Here is a 22,831-nt window from a genome sequence, read left to right on the forward strand (position 1 = left end):
ACTCCCAGAATTCCTCCTCCAGTCTTGTTAGCACATGAATTCTGGGAGTTGAAGTCCACAAGTCTTAAACTTGCCAAGTTTGAAGGCCCTTGCTTTGTAGGAATCAGGAGTCGAAGTAGACTCGAGGAAGCTTATTATTATTTTTTGGTTACTTTATTATTATTTTGTGTTTATTATTTTACTATTTTTATATGTATTGATTTGGGGGTTAGTTTATTCCGGGCAGGGTTTTTTAATCGATTTTGCTTTTTAAATACTTTAACCATTGTAAACCGGCCTTTATCTCAGTGCTGAGAAGGCGAATCTGCACGCGATGTTTTACAAAATAGCTCTCGACGATAGGCGGGGACTTGGCTCAGCGCGGCGGTAAAACCGCAGTCAAAGTTAAGCGAAGGATTAGCTTCTGTAGGAGCACGTTTGCCTTGCGGGAAGGGCGTGACTTGCTGCTCTCCGCAAAAGATGGGCGTGCGGGGAGGGTGGGGCTTCCTACCAAGCCCCGCCCCTCGGTCTCATGCCCGGGGTCTTTTAGACTGAGGACCGTGGAGGCGTTTCCGAAGCGCAGCTGTCGAGGGAAAGATGGCGGTATTCGCTCGGTGCGGGTCGCAGACTTTATTTGCTCCGCGGCTTTATTCGGCGGCTGTGCGGGTGAGAAGCTCAAAATCTCCTCCTTCGGGCACCGTTCCAGCTCTCTTCAGGCAGGCGGTGGTTTTACAATTGCCGTGTGTAGGGAGTCCCAAAACGGTCCCTTGAGCGTTCATTTTGCCCCCCCCCCGTCCAAAAAAAGAGACCCCTGGAAGTGCAGCTAAAGATACGCCGTTTCTGGACAGATGCGGAATAATAAACAAGTTAGGATTCGCCCCCCTCCGAAACTTGCTATTCACTAGTAATAGCTAACCGCCCCCCCCCCCCCACGAAACGAGTAAGTAGTAATAATTAAACCCAAAAGTTTAACTATTAACTCACTCCTGCTGTATTACTATTAACTCACTCCTGGCTTTCAAGGAAGCGTTCAGTACGTCACTTCAGTCTTCTATATATATATATATATCTATATATCTAATAATAGTCCTTTTTGTCAGTGAGTTCTTAACTGTGGTCGTCTAACTGCTGCCAATTTTTGACCTGGAGAAGGCAATATCCAGTTCGGTCGCCGTATGTATAGACTTTTAGCCGCTCTATTAAGACAGAAAGTTGCCCAAGGTTGGAGGTAGTCGTGGAGGTAGTCTATATTCCGTATCCCATCTTTATAAGGGGTATATGGTCCATATATACCTCATTATAATATCTTTCCCATTGAAATTCTGTGGCTGCATATTATAGTGATTTTGTTCAGGCTTTATCTTAATTTAGTGTATTACATCATATGTTGTATGTATGCGTGTGTATATTATATGTATGTATGTATAAATAGGAGCCTGCCTCATGTTGTAAGGGAAGATCTGGCTGACTTTTCTTTACTGTACTATAGATTATAATATATGGATTATAATACTATAGATTGCCTAAAATGCTATAGTTGTGTTGTGCACAGAATTAAGTTTGAGTGAGGTACTGAATCATTCTAATATAAGGCCAACACCTAAGCTTATTAAAACCAAATTTTATGAAAGGTTTTAGTAATTGTTTCTTACTAATACACCTATAACAAATTATTAACATTTGGTGGATTATTGAAAGGTATGAACTTTGGCTGGGCACTAGTTAAAAAAATATTTGCTGCTATTGTTCAGGTTCCATCACGTAAAAGGTTAGTAACTTACTTTTTTTTTTAACTTGTGGATAACCTTTATCCTAGAGAGCTCTTAGCAGTCTAGAATCTTTGTTTCCCAATTGACTCCATTTCTCATACAGGTTTTTTTTTGTTTTTGTTTACAACTTTATGATCTGTTTTGTCATTTATGCTTATGTTGCACTTAAGTTGTACAGTAATCAATAAATACAGATACAGATATGGTAATACTAACCTTTTAGTATTAATACTAGCCTTTTGATTACAAGAGTGAAAATAAACCAAATAGTAACACATGTGTTATGTTAATGAATCACTTAATAGAAAAAAGAAAAATATTATGTGGAGATGTTTTTCTGTGAATTTTGTCTGTAAACGCAGCTCAAATTATGGGTAAAAGAAGTAGCTTGCTAATAATTTAAAGCTCCTGTGTAAATTGTGTGTATTTAACATGTGGATGATTTGCCTAATTTTTAGATGAACAACTATAATTTATTTATAAGGATATTATAATTTACCCACCATAATTCCCTCTTAATATCAATAATAGTTTTAACCTACCTTTACCCATTTTTCTCAATTTTATGATTTCATGAAGAGCAGCATAGTTGGGCCAACATGCACAATGTTCATACTTTCAAATTGTAGTTTGCTAAAACTATCCAGTTTTTTGTACATGTATCACCTATACCAGCCTTTTTTTAACACTGAGATTTTTTCTTATTTACTTCCAATTTAACACTAAAGCAGAATATAATTTGCTGCAATGCTTATTTTTATCAGAAGCTACTTCTTTTTTTAAAAAAATGTTATTTTATCATCAAATATAAAATACAAAGCAAGGAAAAGGAAAAAAGTAACTAACAAACGTCTGGTACAAGCAACAAAAAGAAAAAAAAACTTGGGTGCAAAAAAGAAAAATAGCCCAAATATCAAATCCATTTACATTAAACATAAAAAATCCACCCCAGCTGAATGCTGAAAGATACAAAAAGTCTAATATATTCTCTTCCCCTTATACAATGAATCTACAAATACTTATAAACGTTTCCATTGTGTTTAACAAAAAATGCTATTACATAAACAAATATCCCTAATATGAAAATCTATTTATCTAATAATCAACTTGACCCAACATCAATAGTCAACAGGTTACCCCAAAGTTAAAAGCTAATCTTCAAATCCTTCTGTTAACCATCTGTCATTGTATTTAACCTGTAGAAAATCCACAAATGGCTTCCAGTCTCTTATAAATTTGTCTCATCTGTTGTCTCTAATCAGAACAGTTAATTTTGCCATCTGTGCTAATTCAGTCAATCCCACTCTTCAACAGTTGGTGTCCCTCTGAAAAGAAATAACATTCCAAATTGTTTTTTAATTGTTTTATGCATAATACCTAGATGAAAAGCTTCAGGTTTCATTAATATTTGTATTCTAAATATTTTCTGCATTATCAATATTATGTTTATACAGAATGATTTAGCATATTTCTAAGACCACCACATAAATAGAATGTGCCTGGATTTTGGTTGCATTTCCAAAAGTTGTTGGAAATCTCTCTATACATATTGAGTCCAGACTATCTGGGCTCAAATACTAACGGTACATCATCTTATAAATTTTCTTTAAACTGCAATTCAAAGTAAATTTTAAACCATTAGTTCATATATTCTCCCATCAGTCTAGCATTATATTGTAGCCAAAGTTTTTCGCCCATTTTACCATACAAACTTTAACAAATTAGTCTTCCAGATTTATCTTAAATAACATTTTATAAATCCTTCACTCAGTAGATCTATATTTTTTGAATTAGAATTTGCATTAATGGGAATCACCCTCAAATACTTTACCTGTTTCATAAGTTTAATCCAATTTTAAATTCCATTTCCTCTGCTCTTCCACTTTTATATTCTTAGTCAATATTGTTATCTTTAATTTATTTATTTTTAAACCTGCCATTTCTCCAAATATTTTAATCTTCCTCATAACATATTCAATGTCTAACAAATCTTGCAAAATCAAAACCAAGTCATCAGCAAAAGCACAAAGTTTATACTTATGTGCTTTACTTTGTAATCCTTTTACTCTGTCATCTAATGTCCCTGTTTAGCAGTTCCAGTACCAGGATAAATAATAAGGGGGATAAAAGATACCCCCTTGTTCTTTCCTGATTTCACATGGTTTTTTCAAATCTCCATCTTAATCCATGGTTATTGGAGTTTTTAAGTGGACTTCAATCCTTTTAAAAAACCCAATCCAAAGTCCATCTTTTTGACTACTTTAAATGTAAAGTTCCAATTCAAATTATCAGAGCTTTTTCTCCATCTAAGAAGATTAGATTAGAAGATTAAAACAGGCAACCTGTTAGTCACTATAATGTTGTAAATGTCCAGTTAAAGGAAGATTACTCTCACATTGTCTTTTAATTGGCTTCTGGATAGAAAACTACTTCATGTATATAATCATGTTTGTAATCTCGAAAAACTTTTTAAAATCTTTCAGATAATATGGATGTAAACAGTTTATAATCATAGTTAAGAGAAATTGATCTGTACTTTTTCACAGAAGTCCATACTTAGGTATCAAAGAAATGTAGGCATTTTTCCATGAATCAGACATAGAATTTGCTTGTAGAATAGAGTTCATTAAATCTTTCATTGGAATAAGTAATTGGTCTTCAAAAGTTTTATAGAAACCACTTGATAAACCATCCAATCTCAGTGCTTTACCTAAATTAGCTGTTAATTGCTTCTGATATTTCCAAGGTTGTTATTAGACTGTTCACATTTTGCTTGTAATTTTCCAATAAATTTGCAGTTAAAATGTAAATATCAATACGTTTTAATGTAACTTCATGTTTCTTACATAAATTAGTATACTAGTTCTGAAAGAGTCTTTGAATATTTTTGTTATCCATGTAAGTTTTATTCCCTTCTTCAAGCTTAATTATCATCTTTTCTGTATGGTTTCTTAATTTTTTCACCAGCCATCCCCCTGGTTTATTTTTAAAAAAAGTGGTGGTATTGTATCTGAAGCAGTCAACAATTTTTTTGTTGCGATCAGGGTGCATTTGATTTAAATCAAATTGATTTAAATCATATTTTTTAAAGAGCAACTGTCTGTCTTGCAGCAGCTTCTCTTCTGACATGCTTTGAGTTGCCAACACTCCCAATATTGCAAAATATACAGCCTCATGCTATATTACTAAGTTCCATTTCATGCTGAATAAACTAAATTATTAATGTATCTTAAATAGAAAACTATCTTTAGATAAATTTATACTCCAAAAAACATTTTATTAAAATAAATTTGATAAAAATAAAAAAAAATGTTTTAAATTAAAAAAAACCTGATTTTTTAATTTTTTTATCTACCCTGATTGCGATAATTTTAATTGGTTAAGAACGTTAAGATCTTCTAGCAATTTTTGAAGTTTTCTTTCTTCAATTTGATTTCATCTAACTATTTTTGGATTTTTCCATCCATTTTCTTAATGTATTATATTGTATGTAATATCCTCATATCACAGGTTTACAATCATCCTAAATTGTTGTCAAGTTAATTCCCTTGCCTAGAATATTATTAAAATAATCTTGGAATAGTTGTTTGCAATCTTTAACAAATTGCGATCTCTGCAAAACCAGACTCATTTAATCTCAATTTAAAAGACTGGGTCCAAATTTAAAGTGAGTTATGATCAGAAAAAAGATTTTGGAAGAATATTCACTATAGTTGTTTTGTAGAGCAATTTTTTTGTAATCCATATCATATAAATTCTAGAAAAAGATTTATGTCTCTTTGAAAAGAAAGTATAATCTTGCACCAGTCTTTTTACATCTCCTTATAGCAATCAAACCTAAAATATCAGTGAGGTCAAAAAAGGTTCGGGGCAGTTTCCCTTGTGTTTCTTTAATGCTTATATCAGTAGATCTGTCCAACCGTGGGATTATTACCCCATTCTAATCCCAAAGTACTTTTCAATATTGAAAAGCATAGGAGAGTAACTGTTCAGACAAATGTTTAAAAAACTTAGCTTTTTCTTTTTCCACCACCTTCCATCATGGCATCCTGATCAGCTGGGCTTTCTTTTACCCTGCTGACAAATGGTTGTTTTTGCTGCTAGAAGCTGGCTTCTGTAGCAGCACTCTCCTGGATTTGGAAAGGAAGGGAAGGAAAATGAAGCAGCTTGGAATCATCCCAGAAGCTCCTTCGATGGTTGTGATTAGCCAGGGAGGGAAACCAGTGGACTTCTACCTTTTTGGTAAGCTCAGCCAGAGTGACAAGTTATCCATCTTTTCTGTCCAGCCTTTGTTCTCAGAGGATGCCTTTGCTTTTAACTCCACTCTGTAAAGGGTTTTTTTAAATAATATTTTTATGTTAATTGCTGATTGTGTGCTATAAAGTGGACATTCCCACCTTCTGTTGGATTGCCTTGGGAAGTGAGTTACCATTGAGTTAACATTGCCTTGGGAAGTGAAATGCAATGTCTCCCCCTCCCCTGAGGAAAGAAGACAATTAGTAATCTTTTTACTAGTTGGGAAAGTAATTTATTTACACTGAACTTTCACTAAAATACTGTGTATATTACCAACTTGAAAGGACTTTATACTTTTATTGTATTTTCACTGTATCTTTGTATAATCAATCCCAACCATAAAAAACTTTGCTCAATACCAGACTTATCGATACTGCAAAGAATCCACTTCCGTGAACTCCGCACAGAACTCAAAAGACGTCTAAAGAATGGCGAGAAAGAGCTGTACATTGACAGCCGTACTGATTGTATCAAAAGTAAGTCACACAACCCACAACTCCGCATCCTACCCTACCTCATCCAACAACTCCCAAAACCAGAAAAAACAAATTACCCATAACAATAAGGAAGCTTCAATCCAAAAAGAAATCACTTTGGCGGAAAAACAAATCTGCTCATGTTGCCAACTTCAAAAGCCGATACAAAAATTATGCCACCAGATAAAGACTGAATGCACCAATTACCACATTAAACAAGAGGAAAACCACCTACGCACCAATTCCACCCGCGCTTTCTACAATTTTGTAAACAACTAAAAGATTCAAGGTCCACCTCACCACTGAAAGGACCTAATGGTAAAGACTGCAGCAATGACACCATTAAAGCCAACCTCTTTAGCACATTCTTTGGCTCATTATTTGTAAACAGCAATGGATCATGCCCAGTATTTCCTAGTTGAATCACAGACAACTACAATGATCTAATACATTTTACAGAAATTAAATGATTTTACAGAAGATTTTACAGAAGACAATGTTGAAAAAGCACTACGCAATCTAAAACGATATCTATCTATTGGACCAGATGGAATATGTGCCTACTTCTTAAAAAAAGCTATCCACTGCCATAGCCAAACCTCTAAACATAATCTTTGAAACATCTTTCAGGACCAGCTTCTTGCCAAACCTGTGGTCACTAGCCACGGTCATCCCCATCTTCAAAAAGGGAGACCTCAGCCTAGTTGAAAATTACAGACCAATCTCTTTATGCTGCATCACCTGTAAAGTCATGGAATCAATTATTAACCAATCCATTATCCTCCACTTAGAGACAAACAACCTACTCTCTAATAAACAATTTGGTTTCAGAAAAAAACTATCCTATAATCTGCAACTCTTACACTGCAAAAACATATGGACTACACAACTCAATCAGGGCAAAGCAATAGACACAATCTACATAGACTTCTGTAAAGACTTTGATTCAGTGGTACACGACAAACTACTCCTAAAGCTAAAATCTTATGGTTTCTCTGGACACCTTCATAACTGGATAGAAACATTCCTGTCAAACAAATGGTCAAAATTGGGAGCGTCCTATCAAATTCTGTACCTGTCAGCAGTGGTGTCCCCCAAGGCAGTGTTCTAGGACTATCTCTCTTCATACTCTACATAAATAACCTCTGTGATCATATTAAGAGCAACTGCGTTGTCTTCACTGATGATATAAAGCTATTCAACACCACCGACAATACTGCTACCCTTCAAAAAGACCTCAACTATATCAGAATGGTCAAACAAATGGCAACTTCAAATCTCAACAAATCAATGTTCTGTCTTACATACTGGCAAAAAAAATCAGAAAATAAAATGCAAGCTGAATAGTCAAGACCTTGTTGATGATCCAAACTCTGTCAAGGACCTTGGAGTACTTATCTCTAATGATCTAAGTGCTAGAACCCATTGTAACTACATAGCCAAAAAGGCATTAAGAATTGTTAACCTAATCCTACATAGCTTTTTCTCTGGTGATATCACACTACTAACTAGAGTAGTGAGAAAATTTTGGTGGGCTGCAGAGAAATCTCACCCCTAGAACACCCCCACAAAGCAATTAATCTAGGCTGCACAGAAACACAAGGCTGCGCCACCCACATGGCTTGCAGGAACCCTCCCCACCCACTCACACCTTACCCGATAAACTTGCCTGCTAAATTCCTGTTTTTCCTTTTTCCAACTATCATCTGTTCTGCTGTGCCAAGAGATTTAGATTTGCCAGGAAGCAGGAAATGGTTGGATTTCTTGCTTTCTAGCTAGTCTTTAGATCTTCGGCTCAGCACAGCCGAACCTCCCTTAGGACTGAAGGTTTGCTAGCAAGCAAATTCAGTGCAGACTCATGGCAAGCATATTTGAGAGACTGAGCTAGCCAATGGCAGATAGATAGATCACTGAATGATTCTGTGAGCAACTCAATATGCCTGTTTTGCCTGATTTTGGGTAAAAGTTGCTCTTTTTTATAAAAAATTCAATATTTACATGCATGGTGTGTTGTGAGTTAATTTTGTGAATTTGCTTGCAAGCAAATTTTATGTGACAGATTGAGCTAGTCAAGGGCAGATAGATAGATCTCTGAATGAATCTGTGATTCTGTGAGCAACTCAATCTGCCTGCTTTGCCTGATTTTGGGTAAAAGTTACTCTTTTTTATAAAAAAATCAATATATAAATATTTATAATATTTACATACAAGTTATGCCCAGCCAGTCACATGACCACCAAGCCACACCTACAAATTAGGCCACGCCCACAGAACTGGTTAGTGGTCCCTGGGATCTAAAATTATGAGTTTGGTTGCCCCTGAGATCCAAAAGGTTGGCGACCCCTGAACAAGAGCATACAAAACATTTGCTAGACCAATACTTGAATACAGCTCATCAGTCTGGAACCCATATTACATATCTGATATTAATACAGTTGAAAAAGTCCAGAAATATTTCACAAGAAGAGTTCTCCACTCCTTTACCCGTTGCAGAATACCTTATGTCACCAGACTCGAAATTCTAGACCTAAAGAACTTAGAACTATGCCGCCTTCCGTCTGATCTAAGTATAGTGTATAAAATTATATATTGCAATATCCTACCTGTCAATGAATACTTCAGCTTCAACTATAACAACACAAGAGCACACAATAGATACAAACTCAAGGTAAACCGCACCAAACTTGGTTACAGGAAATATGACTTCAGCAACAGAGTGGTCAGTGTCTAGAATACTCTACTTAATTCTGTGGTTTCTTCCCTAAACCCCCAAAATTTTAACCTTAGACTGTCTACTATTGACCTCACCCCTTTCCGAAGAGGTCTGTAGCGGGCGTGCATAAGCGCACCAACATGCCTATTGTTTCTTATTTTTCTTATATGTATCTTTCATGTATTCATAACTTATACCTGTTATCTTATAATTGCTTGACAAAATAAATACATAAATAAAATAAATAAATATATATCTCTGTCTTTTGTATTTTAAGAGGATAGAACTCCCCTCCCCTTTCCCTCCCACCTTATCTGGGAGATCATAATTATCATCCTTTGCAGCTGCCTTGCTTTTGAAATATTTACTTTCCCTGGCCTTGAAAAAGAACTGTGCATCTCTGTCTGTTTCTTGCTTTTAACTGGCCATAAAAGGGGAAGTTTTTATATCTATACAAAGAAAGAGTTAATAATTTGAAAAAGTTCAAATTATTAGCAACAGAGTTAAAACAATCTAAGAAGATGTTAAAAGCATACAGATTAGACTGGATAAGACATATACTAAATTATATTTGTTGGTCTCAAATTTATTATTAGATTAGAAGCAAAAATATTTTTTTGCTTCTGGAAGTAGTGAATTGCTATTGTTAATTGCTTCTGGAAATAGCGAAGGACTGACCTATGGTGCTTTTGCCAGACAAACGGGCTCCCAAGCTCCATTTTCAGCTACCACAGCCTCCTGCAACCCTCTGGCAGCGAAAAACGGAGCTTGGGAGGGCTGCATGTTCTGTTTTCGCTGGCAGAGGTTTGCAGGAGGCCATCACAGTCAAAAATGGAGCTCAGAGCTGGTAGAGCACTTTGGCCGTCACAGGTGCCCCCAACATGAGTGACATTGAGCTGACCACGTCCACCCTGGCCACGGCCCCCACGAGGTCAAACACTATCCTGATACAGCCCTCAATGAAATCAAATTTGACACCTCTGGTTTAACATTTAGGCCATGCAAAATGGCACATAATTAAATCTGTTTCATGAACTTTTGGCAAAACATAGCTGTAGCTATGTTATTGACTAAATTATTTGATTCTGCAGATAATGTGCTAACCAGCAATTAATAATCATTAATGTTCCAGAAATTTCTACCATTATTTTAGCCTTATTCATGCTGACATCTTTGTTGATACCTTTGAACAGAAAGTATGAATGACTGTGTACATGTCTTCCCTACCTAGGTAGATCTACATAGTAAATTTTAGTGTCCTATGCTATGGGCTCTTTTTCTTCTACTTCTTCAGTTATAAACAATGGAAATTTCAAGAGGCTGCTTTAGACATAGGAAACTGTTCTCACTGTCTGAAGATCCTGCCATTTTCTGCTCACAAAGGAACCTGAACTGTAAAGTGACTGTGTGAGCTCAAAAAAAAAGCATGGCTTCTTTAAAGAACAGTGAAACATCTTTTCCACTTCAGAGCTAAATAGCTGTCCTGCATGACTATCTAGATTCATAATATTGTTTAAAGATCTTTAAAAACTCTTAAGAACTAGATTTGGAAGTGCGTGTGTGTGTTAAAAATAATTTGACCTTTAACCATTTTAAAAGCAGCTATTTGATACAATGAAAAATAACAGATCAGTTGAAATTAATTGGACTTGAACTGGTGATGATCAATTTTAGGTGTAACTAAAGCAGGAACTAAGAGAATGAAAAAAATGATTCAATATTTATTACAAAATTGAGGGGGGAAAATAAATGAATTGAAGATTGAAGGCCAGCATTTATTATTTGGTAGAAATAGTGATTAACTGTATTAATGATACATTTATTGAAAGAGTTTATGTATTGAAGAACATGAAAAAAACTAGTTCCGGTCAAAGAGCTATTCTCAGCTTCCTTAAAAAAATTCAGGGCAGGACAAATTTCAGGCCAACCTTGAAGTTCTGAAGCATATGAGCCATGGTGGCGCAGTGATTAAAAGGTAGTACTGCAGACTACTTCTGACTGCCAGCTGCCTGCAATTTGGCAGTACGAATCTCACCAGGCTCAAGGTTGACTCAGCCTTCCATCCTTCCAAGGTCAATAAAATGAGGACCCAGATTGTTGGGGCAATATGCTGACTGTAAACCTCTTAGAGAGAGCTGTAAAGCACTGTGAAGTGGTATATAAGTCTAAATGCTATTGCTATTGCCATATAGTTACTGTATGCCATCTATAAAGGAACTATAAGACCATCCCTGTCTACCGTGTTTCTCATAAAATAAGGCTGGACCTTATTGTTTTTTAGCCCCCTAAAAATGGCTAGGCTGTCTTTTGGGGGGTGACTTAATTTCCCCCCATGCGCACTGTTGAGGTAATTCCCCGTTAGGAGAATGAGCGTATACAGGAAGGCATATTTGAGAGTAGTGTTTGAATAATACACACACAGCACACAGATACACTGTACAGTAAATGTATGGTTGTTGTTTTTTACTTTCAATAAAGGTTTAAGCAAAGTTCAAAACAATCAGTGCAAAGTCATTCACAGGTTAGTCAGTCAGTTTTCAGTCCAGGGATAATCCAATAACAAAGTCCAGTGTCAAAAACAGTTCAGTATCAGACTTACATCAAATCCAGGAATATCAGTCAATTAGGAAAAACGGTAAAACTCTCCAACAGAAGGAAAACAGAGAGACTCACTCAGACACACTCTCTTCTGAGACTAAGACAAAGACAACCCAGGTTTCTGGCTCCATCTTATGGCCGTTTGAGAAACCGCACCCAATTACACTTTTATGATTCTCTTAAAGAGACAGTATTAAAATGTCTATCTTGGTTTATATATTTCCATCCCAAATAGCTGTTAGGTGACTCACATTCCTAACACGCACCCCCACCTAGAGCGCCCCATGTGCATTCACATCACCACAAGGCCGCTTCTATCGGCCGAGTTTGCGCTTAACCGAGAGTTTCTGAACCTGAAAGTCCCTGCTTCTCCGCCACCTCTCTTTTGTTGGTGTAATTTACCTGGGAGGGGTGGGGGGTCCCCTATTGGATGGGGTCCCCAGGAGAGGATTTCCAAGGCTGGAGAGAAGTTTAAAAGAGCAGGACAGGAGAAGACAACAGGAGGGAGAAATTTCTGTGAAGTTCCTAATTCTGTTCCAATTCCCCAACTGTGGTGCAGGTCGTCCTTCACTTAATGGCCACAGTTCAGCCTAAACTTTCTGCCACTCAGCGAGGCATTTATTAAAGGAACATTGCCCCATTTTTACGACCTTGCCAGTTTTTGTTAAGCGAATCCCTGCAGTTGATCAGTTAAGTGAAGTGAATCCGGCTTCCCCGCTTGACTTGGCTTGTCAGGTCACCAAAGGTGATCACATGACCATGGCACACGGCAACCGTCATAAGTATAAACCAATTGCCAAACACCTGAATTTTGAACATGTGACCATGGGGATGCTGCAACAATCTTATGAGTGAAAAAAGGTTATAACTCACTTTTTTCAGTGCTGTTGTAACTTCAGTCACTAAATGAACACAACAGTCAAAGACTACCGGTATCTGTAATTATCCAAGAAGCCAATAGAGTTATTGAGTTATTCTAAAATGCTGCAGAGCAGTTTACAAACAGACTGATGAACTGTGTTTGTTTGATGTTAAATATGAAATAGGTTTATGAATTGAATTTCCATAACATTTAACTGTCAGTTAGTTTAATGCTTGCATTTGCACAATGTACTAAGTTTAATGTTTTGATTTTGCTTCTTATTATTTACCCTGTTAGGCAACTCAGTTGACTTCTTGGTTAACTTATAATTTAATGTATTGAACAATCCAAGAAAATAGATTACAGTACAATAATTCCATAACACAGCTAGGTGTGCTGTGTAAGCACAGGGATAAAATCCAATGATATTTCCAGTCATTTGTTGTGCAATTATTCTGTCATTTAAGTGAATATCTAGATTTCATCATACTCAACTCATCAGTCTATATTTTCTGCTTCTCCGTTTTTTTCTACAATGACAAAAATCTATTGAAAAATAATAGGTGAAATAACTGCAGTGTGTTTCTGACTGGCAGCATTAGCCACTCTTTTTTTAAAAGGATCTAACCAGGCACGCAATAGGAATGAAATATATACACATGCCTAAATATGGGATGAGCAATCTTGTCACTAGATCAGGGACAGCTAATAGTTCAACTTTGTGCTTGGCCACAAAGTCTCTTGAATGACTTTGATCCATGCACTATTCTATCTTGCTTTTTGTTTGAAAATTATTAGTTAAAGAAGAATGCAGTAACCCCCCCCCCCTTTGGAGTAAGGGTAGAATAAAATGCAAATAAATATTGGACTTGCGATTATTTGGATTCTGGGAAAAAGTAACACATGCAACACCCCCTTCCTTTGTCTATGAATATTGTAATATTTAAGTTATTTTAATGTCCTGGAATATCTAGAAATGGGGGATTTAAGAGATGTATATTGTCTTATTTTATGGGCAAACTACAGGAACGGGGTGAGGTAGGTACCATATTTGCGCAAACCACACTGCACACTACAATGTCTGTGCAGAAGCCAAAACTATATTTGTGGATTACCCTCTCCCTTGTACTGTCTGAAAAAGAAATGCCAACATACCCCACCAACCACACAAGGGAGAGCTGAAGCTGGACTCAGGCTGCAAGCAAAACCTTGAGAAGAAGGTAGGAGAAAGGCAGGCTGTTTCGCTCACAGTTTTACAGACAGCAATCTCCGTGTTCCCCCTCGAAGCATACCTTCCCCCTCAAAGACGCTAGTGGATAGCAAGGGGCACAAAGATCCCCCCGACCTGTCTTTCAAACCAAGCAATTGAGTAAACTTCGAGTTTCCTTAGTTGGCAGCCTAAGCTGAGGAGACAGTGTCTGGATTGCATCGTCCCGTGACACTCCTGGGACTCCGTCCAAGTGGTTGCAGTGGGAAATCGGGTGGGGGGGAAATAGGGCTATCTGAGGGAATGAAGAAAAGCGGCTGGCTCGGAAAGCAGAAATGCAGCGGGAATCTTGGGGTTGTCTGATATTTACTCTGACAATAATATACATACGCAATTGAGTTTGCCATTGGGAACCCTATGCGTAGCCATGCCTCGCCATCAACTGCTTCTATTGGCTGATGGAAGCGGCTGGTGACTCTGCCCTCGGGCAGCTTCTATCGGCCGATAAAAGCGGCTGGTGGTGAGGTGATTCTGCCCGCGGGGTGCTCTAGCCGAGGCTACCTGTGGGGCACTCCTGAAAGCAAGTTCCCCCCCTGTCCTTCCCCCCATTTCTCTTCACCTTGTGTAGTTCAAGCGATATGAGAAATGGCGGGGAATGCATGGTTTAAATAGGCCCAAATTTTGCAGCGGGGCTTAATTTCACCTCATGCCTATAAAACAGTGCTGGGCCTTCCTATGGGGGGGGGGGGCTATTGTTGGAGAAACATGGTAGAAGCAACAACTCATTAAAATAGGAAAAGGGTCTTAAAATGAGAGCATTGTGATTTTGTTTTAATGGTAGTGGTACAGAGCATCTTCCAGAAATATGTGGAGTATGTAAATGAACATTCAAATTAAGGATCATCAATTTAGGAATGGAAGAGAGAGCATCCTTGTCCCTCTGCAGACCATGTGAACTTCCTCTGGAGCATAATATTTCAGGCAGTTCACATTGTCAGAATAATATCATCTAAACAGAAAACAATGAAAAGGTATTGTTTTGGTGTATGTTATTGATTTCAGGAGCGTTGGATCAATTATGAGCTGAACTTTTACTTTGCCCAGCAATGTTTGTTTAGTTATTGTGTGAATCCAGTTTTGTTTTATAAAACATATTCTTTCATAAACCAATACTAATTTATTTACTAAGTTAAGCAAATCATGCCTTAAAGTAATGAGTGAACTTAGTCACAGACTTTACATAAAATGTTTTTGTAAGGCTACATCAAGACATATAAAGCAGAATGCTTGAAAACATTATCATTTATTATTGACAGTAGCAGTTACCTTAGTGTGATGTTAAAATGATCCTTCTTTTTTTTTACCCCCCCAGCATTTCACCCATGGAACAAACGTACTATATCAAACGAAGAGTGGTCAAGGCACTTTCTTTTCACCACTTCAGAAAGTGATGCTGCCACCAGATGCTTTTCATGGGAAAGTGGCCTTTATCACAGGTGGTGGTACGGGCCTTGGAAAAGGGATGACAAATGCGCTCTCTAATCTGGGAGCAGAATGTGTCATAGCAAGCCGGTAAAAACAAAACTTATTACATCTCCATGTTCTCTTTATTTCCCATTCGTCCTAGTCAGATGATAAATTGTTCCTTGCTGGATAAACTCCTGTTTGTCTTGTTTAATGTTTTGTACTGGATGAGGCACAACAGTGATAGACTTTTACTATAAGAGAAATTCAGAGAAATTCCCAAAAGCATGTTTGCCTCTTCATTCTCTGACGAAATCCATAAATTCTCGGAGAACCTAAGGTAGTCTCCTATAAATCCCAAGACAGTGATCTGAGTTCCTTTGGTACATGAATCTGCTATGAATTAGCACAGAGTAACCATTATATAAGGAACAATATGAAAAATCTGTAACTGCATTTTCTAAAGTATATAACATTATATACATTATAACACTCCGCATGGCATCAGATAGGACAGACAGCCAGTAAACGTAGCTCCATCCAGTCACTCCCAACTCTATCCCAAATTAAGGATTATAGGGTCATAAATATGGAATATTTATTATGTAAACAATAAGAACTCACATAACTATTTGCAGGAAACTTGATGTATTGAATCAAACAGCAGAAGAAATATCTTCTAAAACTGGAAATAAGGTATTTAAAATTGTTATTGAGATCTGTGCACCATATCTGAATCTAGTATGCAAAGCTATTTTTTAAATTTCTTTAAACTTTTTTTTTGCTGCTGCTGCTTATGTAATTATTTTACTTTATTACCAGGTTCATGCAGTTCAGTGTGATGTGAAAGATCCAGAGTCTGTTACCAATGCAGTCAGTCGATTAATTGAAGTGGCTGGGCATCCTGATGTAAGTAATTGAAAAGTTTGATTTATTATTTCCTGGAAAAATAGTGTACGATGTAACAAAAAAGAATGTCATATAGGTAAAATAATCAAACAAAAGAGAATACAAGTTGCCTTTTATTGTAATTTCAATAATAATAATCATAACTGTCATATGTATACTAATTGATAATTGTATACCAGTGTATACTAATTGATAATACCCATAAAGTCCCATCCAGTGGAACAGCCATAATATGACATAAGGTCAGCAAATCAGAATCTCATGAAAAATAATTTATCAGAAAACTAGCCAAGAAGATTCAAAGATTTGTTCCTTCTCTCTTAATTAAACGTATCTCCAATAGAAATTTTGACTTGTACTGTGAGCATACCTTCTAATATATAGCATTTTCCATATTGATATAATTTTCTGCAAACTGTTTTGGGCAAAGTCCTAGTATGGTTTGTTTATATCAAGGTTTAATTTCTGGAATGAAAGTCATGATCTTGGAGTGACATGTCTAATGACAAAAACTAATTTTGATTGATTTCATTTCTATTAAATTATCTAATATTTCTTGATCTCATTTTGACATGTTAATGCTTACATTTTAGTAAGAATTTTGGACATCTTTGTGATCCATTCTTAATAGATTGCATTGTATCATAATACAACAGCTTATTTACCCTCTGATATACAGCCAGCCACATATGTCAAGGCTTTTTTAAATATAAAATTTCACTTACGTAAGCATGCATAAACAAAAAACAGGAAATACAATTATCTAAGCTGGCTGAAAAATTCTGGAAATTGAAATCCATCTAAAAGTTGCTGAGTGTTAGGCTCAAAATCCAAAGATGAAGCAGTGAGATCCGATAAAATCCACTTGTTTCTTTCCTTACATCTAATAGACTAAATCTTGCCAAGCTAAATATAACCTCCCAACTTAGTAGATATATTCTGAGAGATTGTAGCGTGTGGCTACCCTGAACCTTTTCCTCCCTTCCCTTCCCCATCCACTTCAGGACTTTGCAGTCTTCTGTTTTGGGGTCCTCTGTGGGATGTTGTGCCTCTTCCGTGGGAAGCTATAGTGCTATTGCCAGCATTCTCTTCCCCTCCTTCTCCAGCTGCACATCCCATCATATCAAGGTTGAGAAACACTGCAATAAGCAACAGTGGTTGACTTGTATATATTATTTTACTATTAGCATGGTTTTACTTGCCAATTAGCAAATTTAGACATAGTCATTGGAAAAGTACACACCATTGACTTTTTTTATTAACCTATTTCATATACAACAATACTGATAGATATAACAAATATCATGCACATTTGCATTTTATAGTCCATTGTGTAATTTTAAGTAAACCTCAATGCAGATTTTTCATGTGGAAAACATAAGTACCTTCCTCTATTCATCACTATCTAAAATATCTAAAATTAGAATCAGGTACATCAGGTCAGGTCCACAGGATTAGAACATCATTAGAGAGGATCTGGGAGGACACTGTATTATTTAAACTTCAGACATTTAGTTTGATTTATTCTTCATTGTTGATGAGAGTGGTATCACACCTAGACTGAAAGAAGAAATCTCAGAATCTCACTGCTAAAAACAAATCTCCATTGAGAGGTGGGGAACAATTCCTGCTAATGTTAGAGTCTGGTAGAAAATTATAAGGAATAAATATTTGAAATTTCTGTCAGAGGGCTAGTACCATGTATACCCCTCAGACATGTTTTTCACATGACTATATTGAAATAATCACATATTGTCTACAAAGCTTTTAAATGACAAGTTTTGATTGCTAGTCTTCAGTTTATGTAGAAATTGGTAGCTGCTTATTTGTTATTTCCAGTAAACTAGATCAAATTTAATACAGATCTAATGTATTTTTCTTTATTTCAGGTAATAATAAATAATGCTGCTGGAAATTTTATTTCTCCTTCTGAACGTCTTTCTGCAAATGCATGGAAGGCTATCACTGACATTGTTTTGAATGGTACTGCTTTTGTAACTTTGGAAATTGGAAAAGAATTGATTAAAGCCCAGAAAGGTAAACTCAAATTGATCGACATCACCTTTTTATCACTGAATGCAAGTGACATCTATGTTTATTTCCTTGCAGATGTCTGGAAATTTAAGTTTTTAGTATAGTATTATTCTGAAAATAGGCCTCATACTTTGTTAGTTAGTAGCAAACCCTTCTGGAAAGATGAGGCAACTTTTACTACCTGTCCACCTTCTGGAGGAAAAGAAAACAGCTACTTTACAGTCATCAGGTACCAAAGGAAGAGCTGCTGTTAGCCTGTCTAACGGTTCAGCTCTTGCCATTACTATACATTACAGATACAGCAAATTTTGCTTGTAGATATAAATTATGCAAGCGATATAGTCGTTTTATGGAATGTTAGACACTTTTCACATAACCCTTGTAATATGATTATTGAAAATGACTACCACTTTTATCATTATCTGACTCTTACAAAGCATCTTGGCTTTGTCTCGCTTGACACTACATATGCCAAACAAAACAAAAGAAATATCTACATCACTTTTATACGACTATTTAAACATTATTTTGCAATTGCTACCATTTGTAAAGCACTTTTTTAAGAAAATAAGATCATTATTAATTATGCTAAATATTATCTGCAATATAATTATATGTCATATAGTTAAATACATAAATACTGAGCCACGGTGGTGCAGTGGTTAGAGTGCAGTACTGCAGGCTATTTCTGCTGACTGCCAGCTGACTGCAATTTGGCAGTTCAAATTTCACCAGGCTCAAAGTTGATGTCAGCTTTGGAAGCCATATTAGAACTAGAAGCTTCCACGCTGCCACATTCCTGTGCCTGGGAAAGTAGGAGGGGGGGGATTTTAGAGTGTTGGTAGTTAGATATAATAGCATTCTTCTTTTTGGCTGCACCTGGAGGAGGAGTGGTTGAAGGGATGTCTCTAGTTGGGACAGTTGGTGATTGGACCATGTGATGGACTGATGGGTGTAGGGGTTGGGTTTTGACTTTTCAATTAGTAAGGGAAAACCCGGAACTCTCAGATTTGGGTTTTCCCAGATGTGCCAGTATGCCTACTCTAATAAAAGGAGACTTTGAGAAAATGCCTTTCTCGTAGTTTTTAATTGGAATTGGGAACCCTGACAATTGACTCAGCCCTCCATCTTTCCAAAGTGGGTAAAATTAGGACCCAGATTGTTGGGGGTAATATGCTGACTCTGTAAACTGCTTAGAGAGGTCTGTAAAAGCACTGTGAAGTTATATATTGTCTAAGTGCTATTGCTAGTGCTATTTTCTCTTTAACTTCATATTGCCAGTAATATGTTCAACATGAAGTGTACGTACTTATTGCTTAAGTACATGTGGTCAAATATATGCTCCCTTTCTGTTTTATTAACAGTTGGTCAACAAAACTGAAACCTTTGAAACTGAGCTACAAAGTAAAGAAAAAAAATTATAATAATCTGTTTAATTGTCTAATGGATGGTGGCTTATTTGCAAATCACAAATAGTACAAATAATAATTTTTGTAATTATGAAGTATCTATCATCCCTTTCTGTTGCCAAAATAGTGCTGTAAATATGGGTATGAATTTCTTGTTTAAAATTATAATATTTCTTCTTATATGGATGCTTTTAAAGTCTACAAACAGAAAATGTAAATTATTACATTATGTGCATGAATAGATACAGATACACAGATACATACATGTCCATAAAGGTTTAAATATAAATGCTAGTGTTTCGCTCTGGAATGACATGTCATGATTTCTACAAGAAATATAAGAAAAACTCAGTCAAGTGTCAGGTCAAAGTTATAACTTACGGCCCACATTTCTTTTCCTGAATTTTTCAGGGGCAGCATTTCTGGCCATTACAACAGTCTATGCAGAAAGTGGATCTGGGTTTGTAGTACCAAGTGCTTCTGCCAAAGCAGGTGTAGATGCCCTGTGCAAGTAAGTACTACTTAAAAATGCATTACTTTTTCTTGATACCTTTGATTCTCTTGTTTAAAATTCAAGGAGAGAAAGATTAGTTTAACTGTTTTCCCACTTCTTCTGTAAATCTTCGTTTTAGATCTGTCTATATTTTTCACAAAACTGTAGTCTGTGCTCATTTTGCAGCCTTACATTTTGCAGCTATATTAATCTCTGGATGCAGAATATTTAATTAATCTCCGTTGATTTCTTAGGTCTCTTGCAGCTGAGTGGGGTAGATACGGCATGAGATTCAATGTGATTCAACCAGGTCCAATAAAAACAAAGGTATATTATTACTCATTAAGAAATTAACTGAGTTCTTTGCAGTGACCAGAAGCACTGTCCCACACAGGGTTGGGTATGGCAAAACTGTGGCCATAGCAAGCCACTGGTTTGCTTAACAATTGCGAATTTGATGAACCACAAAGGCCACAAAAAGACCACAAAAAAGTCGTAAAATCGGGTCGCTCAGAAGTATAACCCGATTTACAACTATCTGTGTGTTGTAACTCAAGGAGTTCCTGTAATTGTGAGTCTCCTTTTAGAAATGGGAGTACTTTGGAGTGGAGCAGTGCTTCCTTGTGATTTTTTCTTTTCCTTTTTTTTTTTTTTTTGCAAGCCATGAATCTTTTTTCTACAACAATCAATTTTTTCCCTGTTTTTTTTTTTTTCCCAGGGAGCCTTTAGTCGCCTGGACCCCACAGGGATCTTTGAGAAAGAAATGATCCAGAGAATTCCTTGTGGTCGCCTGGGAACGGTGGAAGAGATCGCCAACCTTGCCACCTACCTCTGTAGTGATTATGCGAATTGGGTTAATGGAGCAGTAAGTTGATCCTGAGTCCACGAAGCTCACTGCTGCTGTTAGAGAAGTGTAATTACGCACAAGTGTCACCTGATTCCTTGAAGGCGTTTAATTGCAGCATTTTTATGGAGCCCAGTGGGCTTGAAGAGAATGCTTTATGAATCACTCTTTAACTTTTTAGAAACTACCTATGGCTAATGGAAAGAATGCTTTATGGGCAAATTTAGTACAGTTCAGTAGGTCACAGAAGTTGAGAACTTCTTGTACAAAAGTTCTACTGAAGTAAACTAATTCAGCTGATAATTTGAATACCTTAATGAAACAACCTCTGCATCAATCTTACAGGTCATTAGAATGGATGGTGGTGAATACGTGTCTATGGCTGGAGAATTCAATGAATTACGTAAGGTAATAATTTATAAGGAAAACTTTGTAACAAAAGGCTGCAAAATGGAAAACTCCTATCAGGTGTTCTAATCAGTTAATCCTGCCCTCCATTCTGCTATACTTCCCATCGTATTTCTCTTTTTCCTCCCAATGTCAGCTTTGGATGCTTGGTAAAAAAACACACCATCCAGGCCTTATAAGGTTATTGCCGCCTCTATCCATCACTTTTAAGAGTTATTTTTCCTCTTACAATTTTAATGTATTACTATATACTTTTGATTTGAGTACTAAGCTTAAGTCCCATTGATTTCACTTGGAAAACTGAATGCGATTTAGGAACATTATCCCTGACAGGGTCATGCCATTATATCAACACACTACATGATGATAGTTAAAAAATCAGCATCTCAACTAAAGTGTTTTCTTTTCTGTGCTAGGTCACCAATGACCAGTGGAATATCATGGAACAAATGATACGAAAAACAAAAGGCTCATAACATACATCTTTATGTGACTTTTTTTTAGCTGCTTTCTAAAATTTTCTGTATTTTAGCAATAAAATGACCACGGCTGATAATTATCTGTATGTCCATGTGTATCCATTTTACATTCACAAAGTCCAATGTTGCATTCTTTGTAGGCAATATTTTAACAGACATACACAAATTATTAAATGTTTCTTTTTGTGTACGAGAAGTCCTCGACTTAACAACCACAATTGGGTCCAGAATTTCTATTATAAGTTGTCGAGATTGTAAGTCAAGCTGGATCGGATTTTATGACAACTTTTAGACAGGCATTAAACTAATCCCCTTGTTGTTAAACAAATCCAGCTTTCCCAAAGGGTTGGTGGGTTTTTTTGTTTTGTTTTTTATTTTGCTAGAAATCGTCAAAAACAGTTGCAAATCTTGTTCACAGGACTACAGGATGCTGCAACTGATCATAAATGCCTGTATTGCAGTCATGTGATTGCAGGAGTGGTACAACAATTGTAAATCTGAGTACAGGTCATCACTTGCTTCCAAAGCCATTATAACTTTGAAACATTGTTAAATGAACAGTCGTAAGTTGAAGACTGTATTATTGTTTATGGTCAGTAGTCTATCTTGAATAACAAGTGGATTTCTCGCTTGTTTGAATAGTCTAGAATCTGAAGATAGGAATTGCCTCTGTATTGGGCAGTTTGGTGTAACAAATATTACTACTGAATATTAGGCATGTTAGATAGGGCACTATCTTTTCAATCTACATTCATATTAAGTGAAAATCAGACAGGTATCCATAATTCCGAAGGAACTGCATTTGAATTACAATGATAATATATAATTTTACCAATTTTACCAAATGTTTTCTTACCAATCCTATAGCTGCAATAATTTTATTGCAGCTAT

The 22,831-nt window shown here is 36.4% G+C and overlaps 1 protein-coding gene across 1 annotated transcript; it reads left to right on the forward strand.

Annotated features, from left to right (window-relative positions):
• Window positions 1-50: 50 nt before the first annotated feature.
• Window positions 51-22,017, forward strand: DECR1 (2,4-dienoyl-CoA reductase 1). Its single transcript, XM_026691056.2, has 10 exons — window positions 51-645; window positions 15,273-15,472; window positions 16,003-16,060; window positions 16,187-16,273; window positions 18,163-18,310; window positions 20,128-20,227; window positions 20,464-20,536; window positions 20,928-21,074; window positions 21,399-21,461; window positions 21,878-22,017. Exons 1-10 carry the CDS (start codon window positions 577-579, stop codon window positions 21,935-21,937), a joined length of 1,005 nt encoding a protein of 334 aa, XP_026546841.1. The 5' UTR covers window positions 51-576; the 3' UTR covers window positions 21,938-22,017.
• Window positions 22,018-22,831: the final 814 nt, after the last annotated feature.

This window comes from Notechis scutatus, chromosome 3 (assembly GCF_049901735.1).
Source record: "Notechis scutatus isolate UNSWTSFEM ecotype Mainland chromosome 3, rNotScu1.2, whole genome shotgun sequence".
NCBI classification, from domain to species: Eukaryota; Metazoa; Chordata; class Lepidosauria; order Squamata; family Elapidae; genus Notechis; species Notechis scutatus.

Coding starts and splice junctions, on each gene's coding strand:
- DECR1 (XM_026691056.2), top strand. CDS start 577: ATGGCGGTATTCGCTCGGTGCGGGTCGCAGACTTTATTTGCTCCGCGG. Junction 18,311..20,127: donor ATTGATTAAAGCCCAGAAAG/GTAAACTCAAAT, acceptor TGAATTTTTCAG/GGGCAGCATTTCTGGCCATT. Junction 21,462..21,877: donor AATTCAATGAATTACGTAAG/GTAATAATTTAT, acceptor TTTCTGTGCTAG/GTCACCAATGACCAGTGGAA.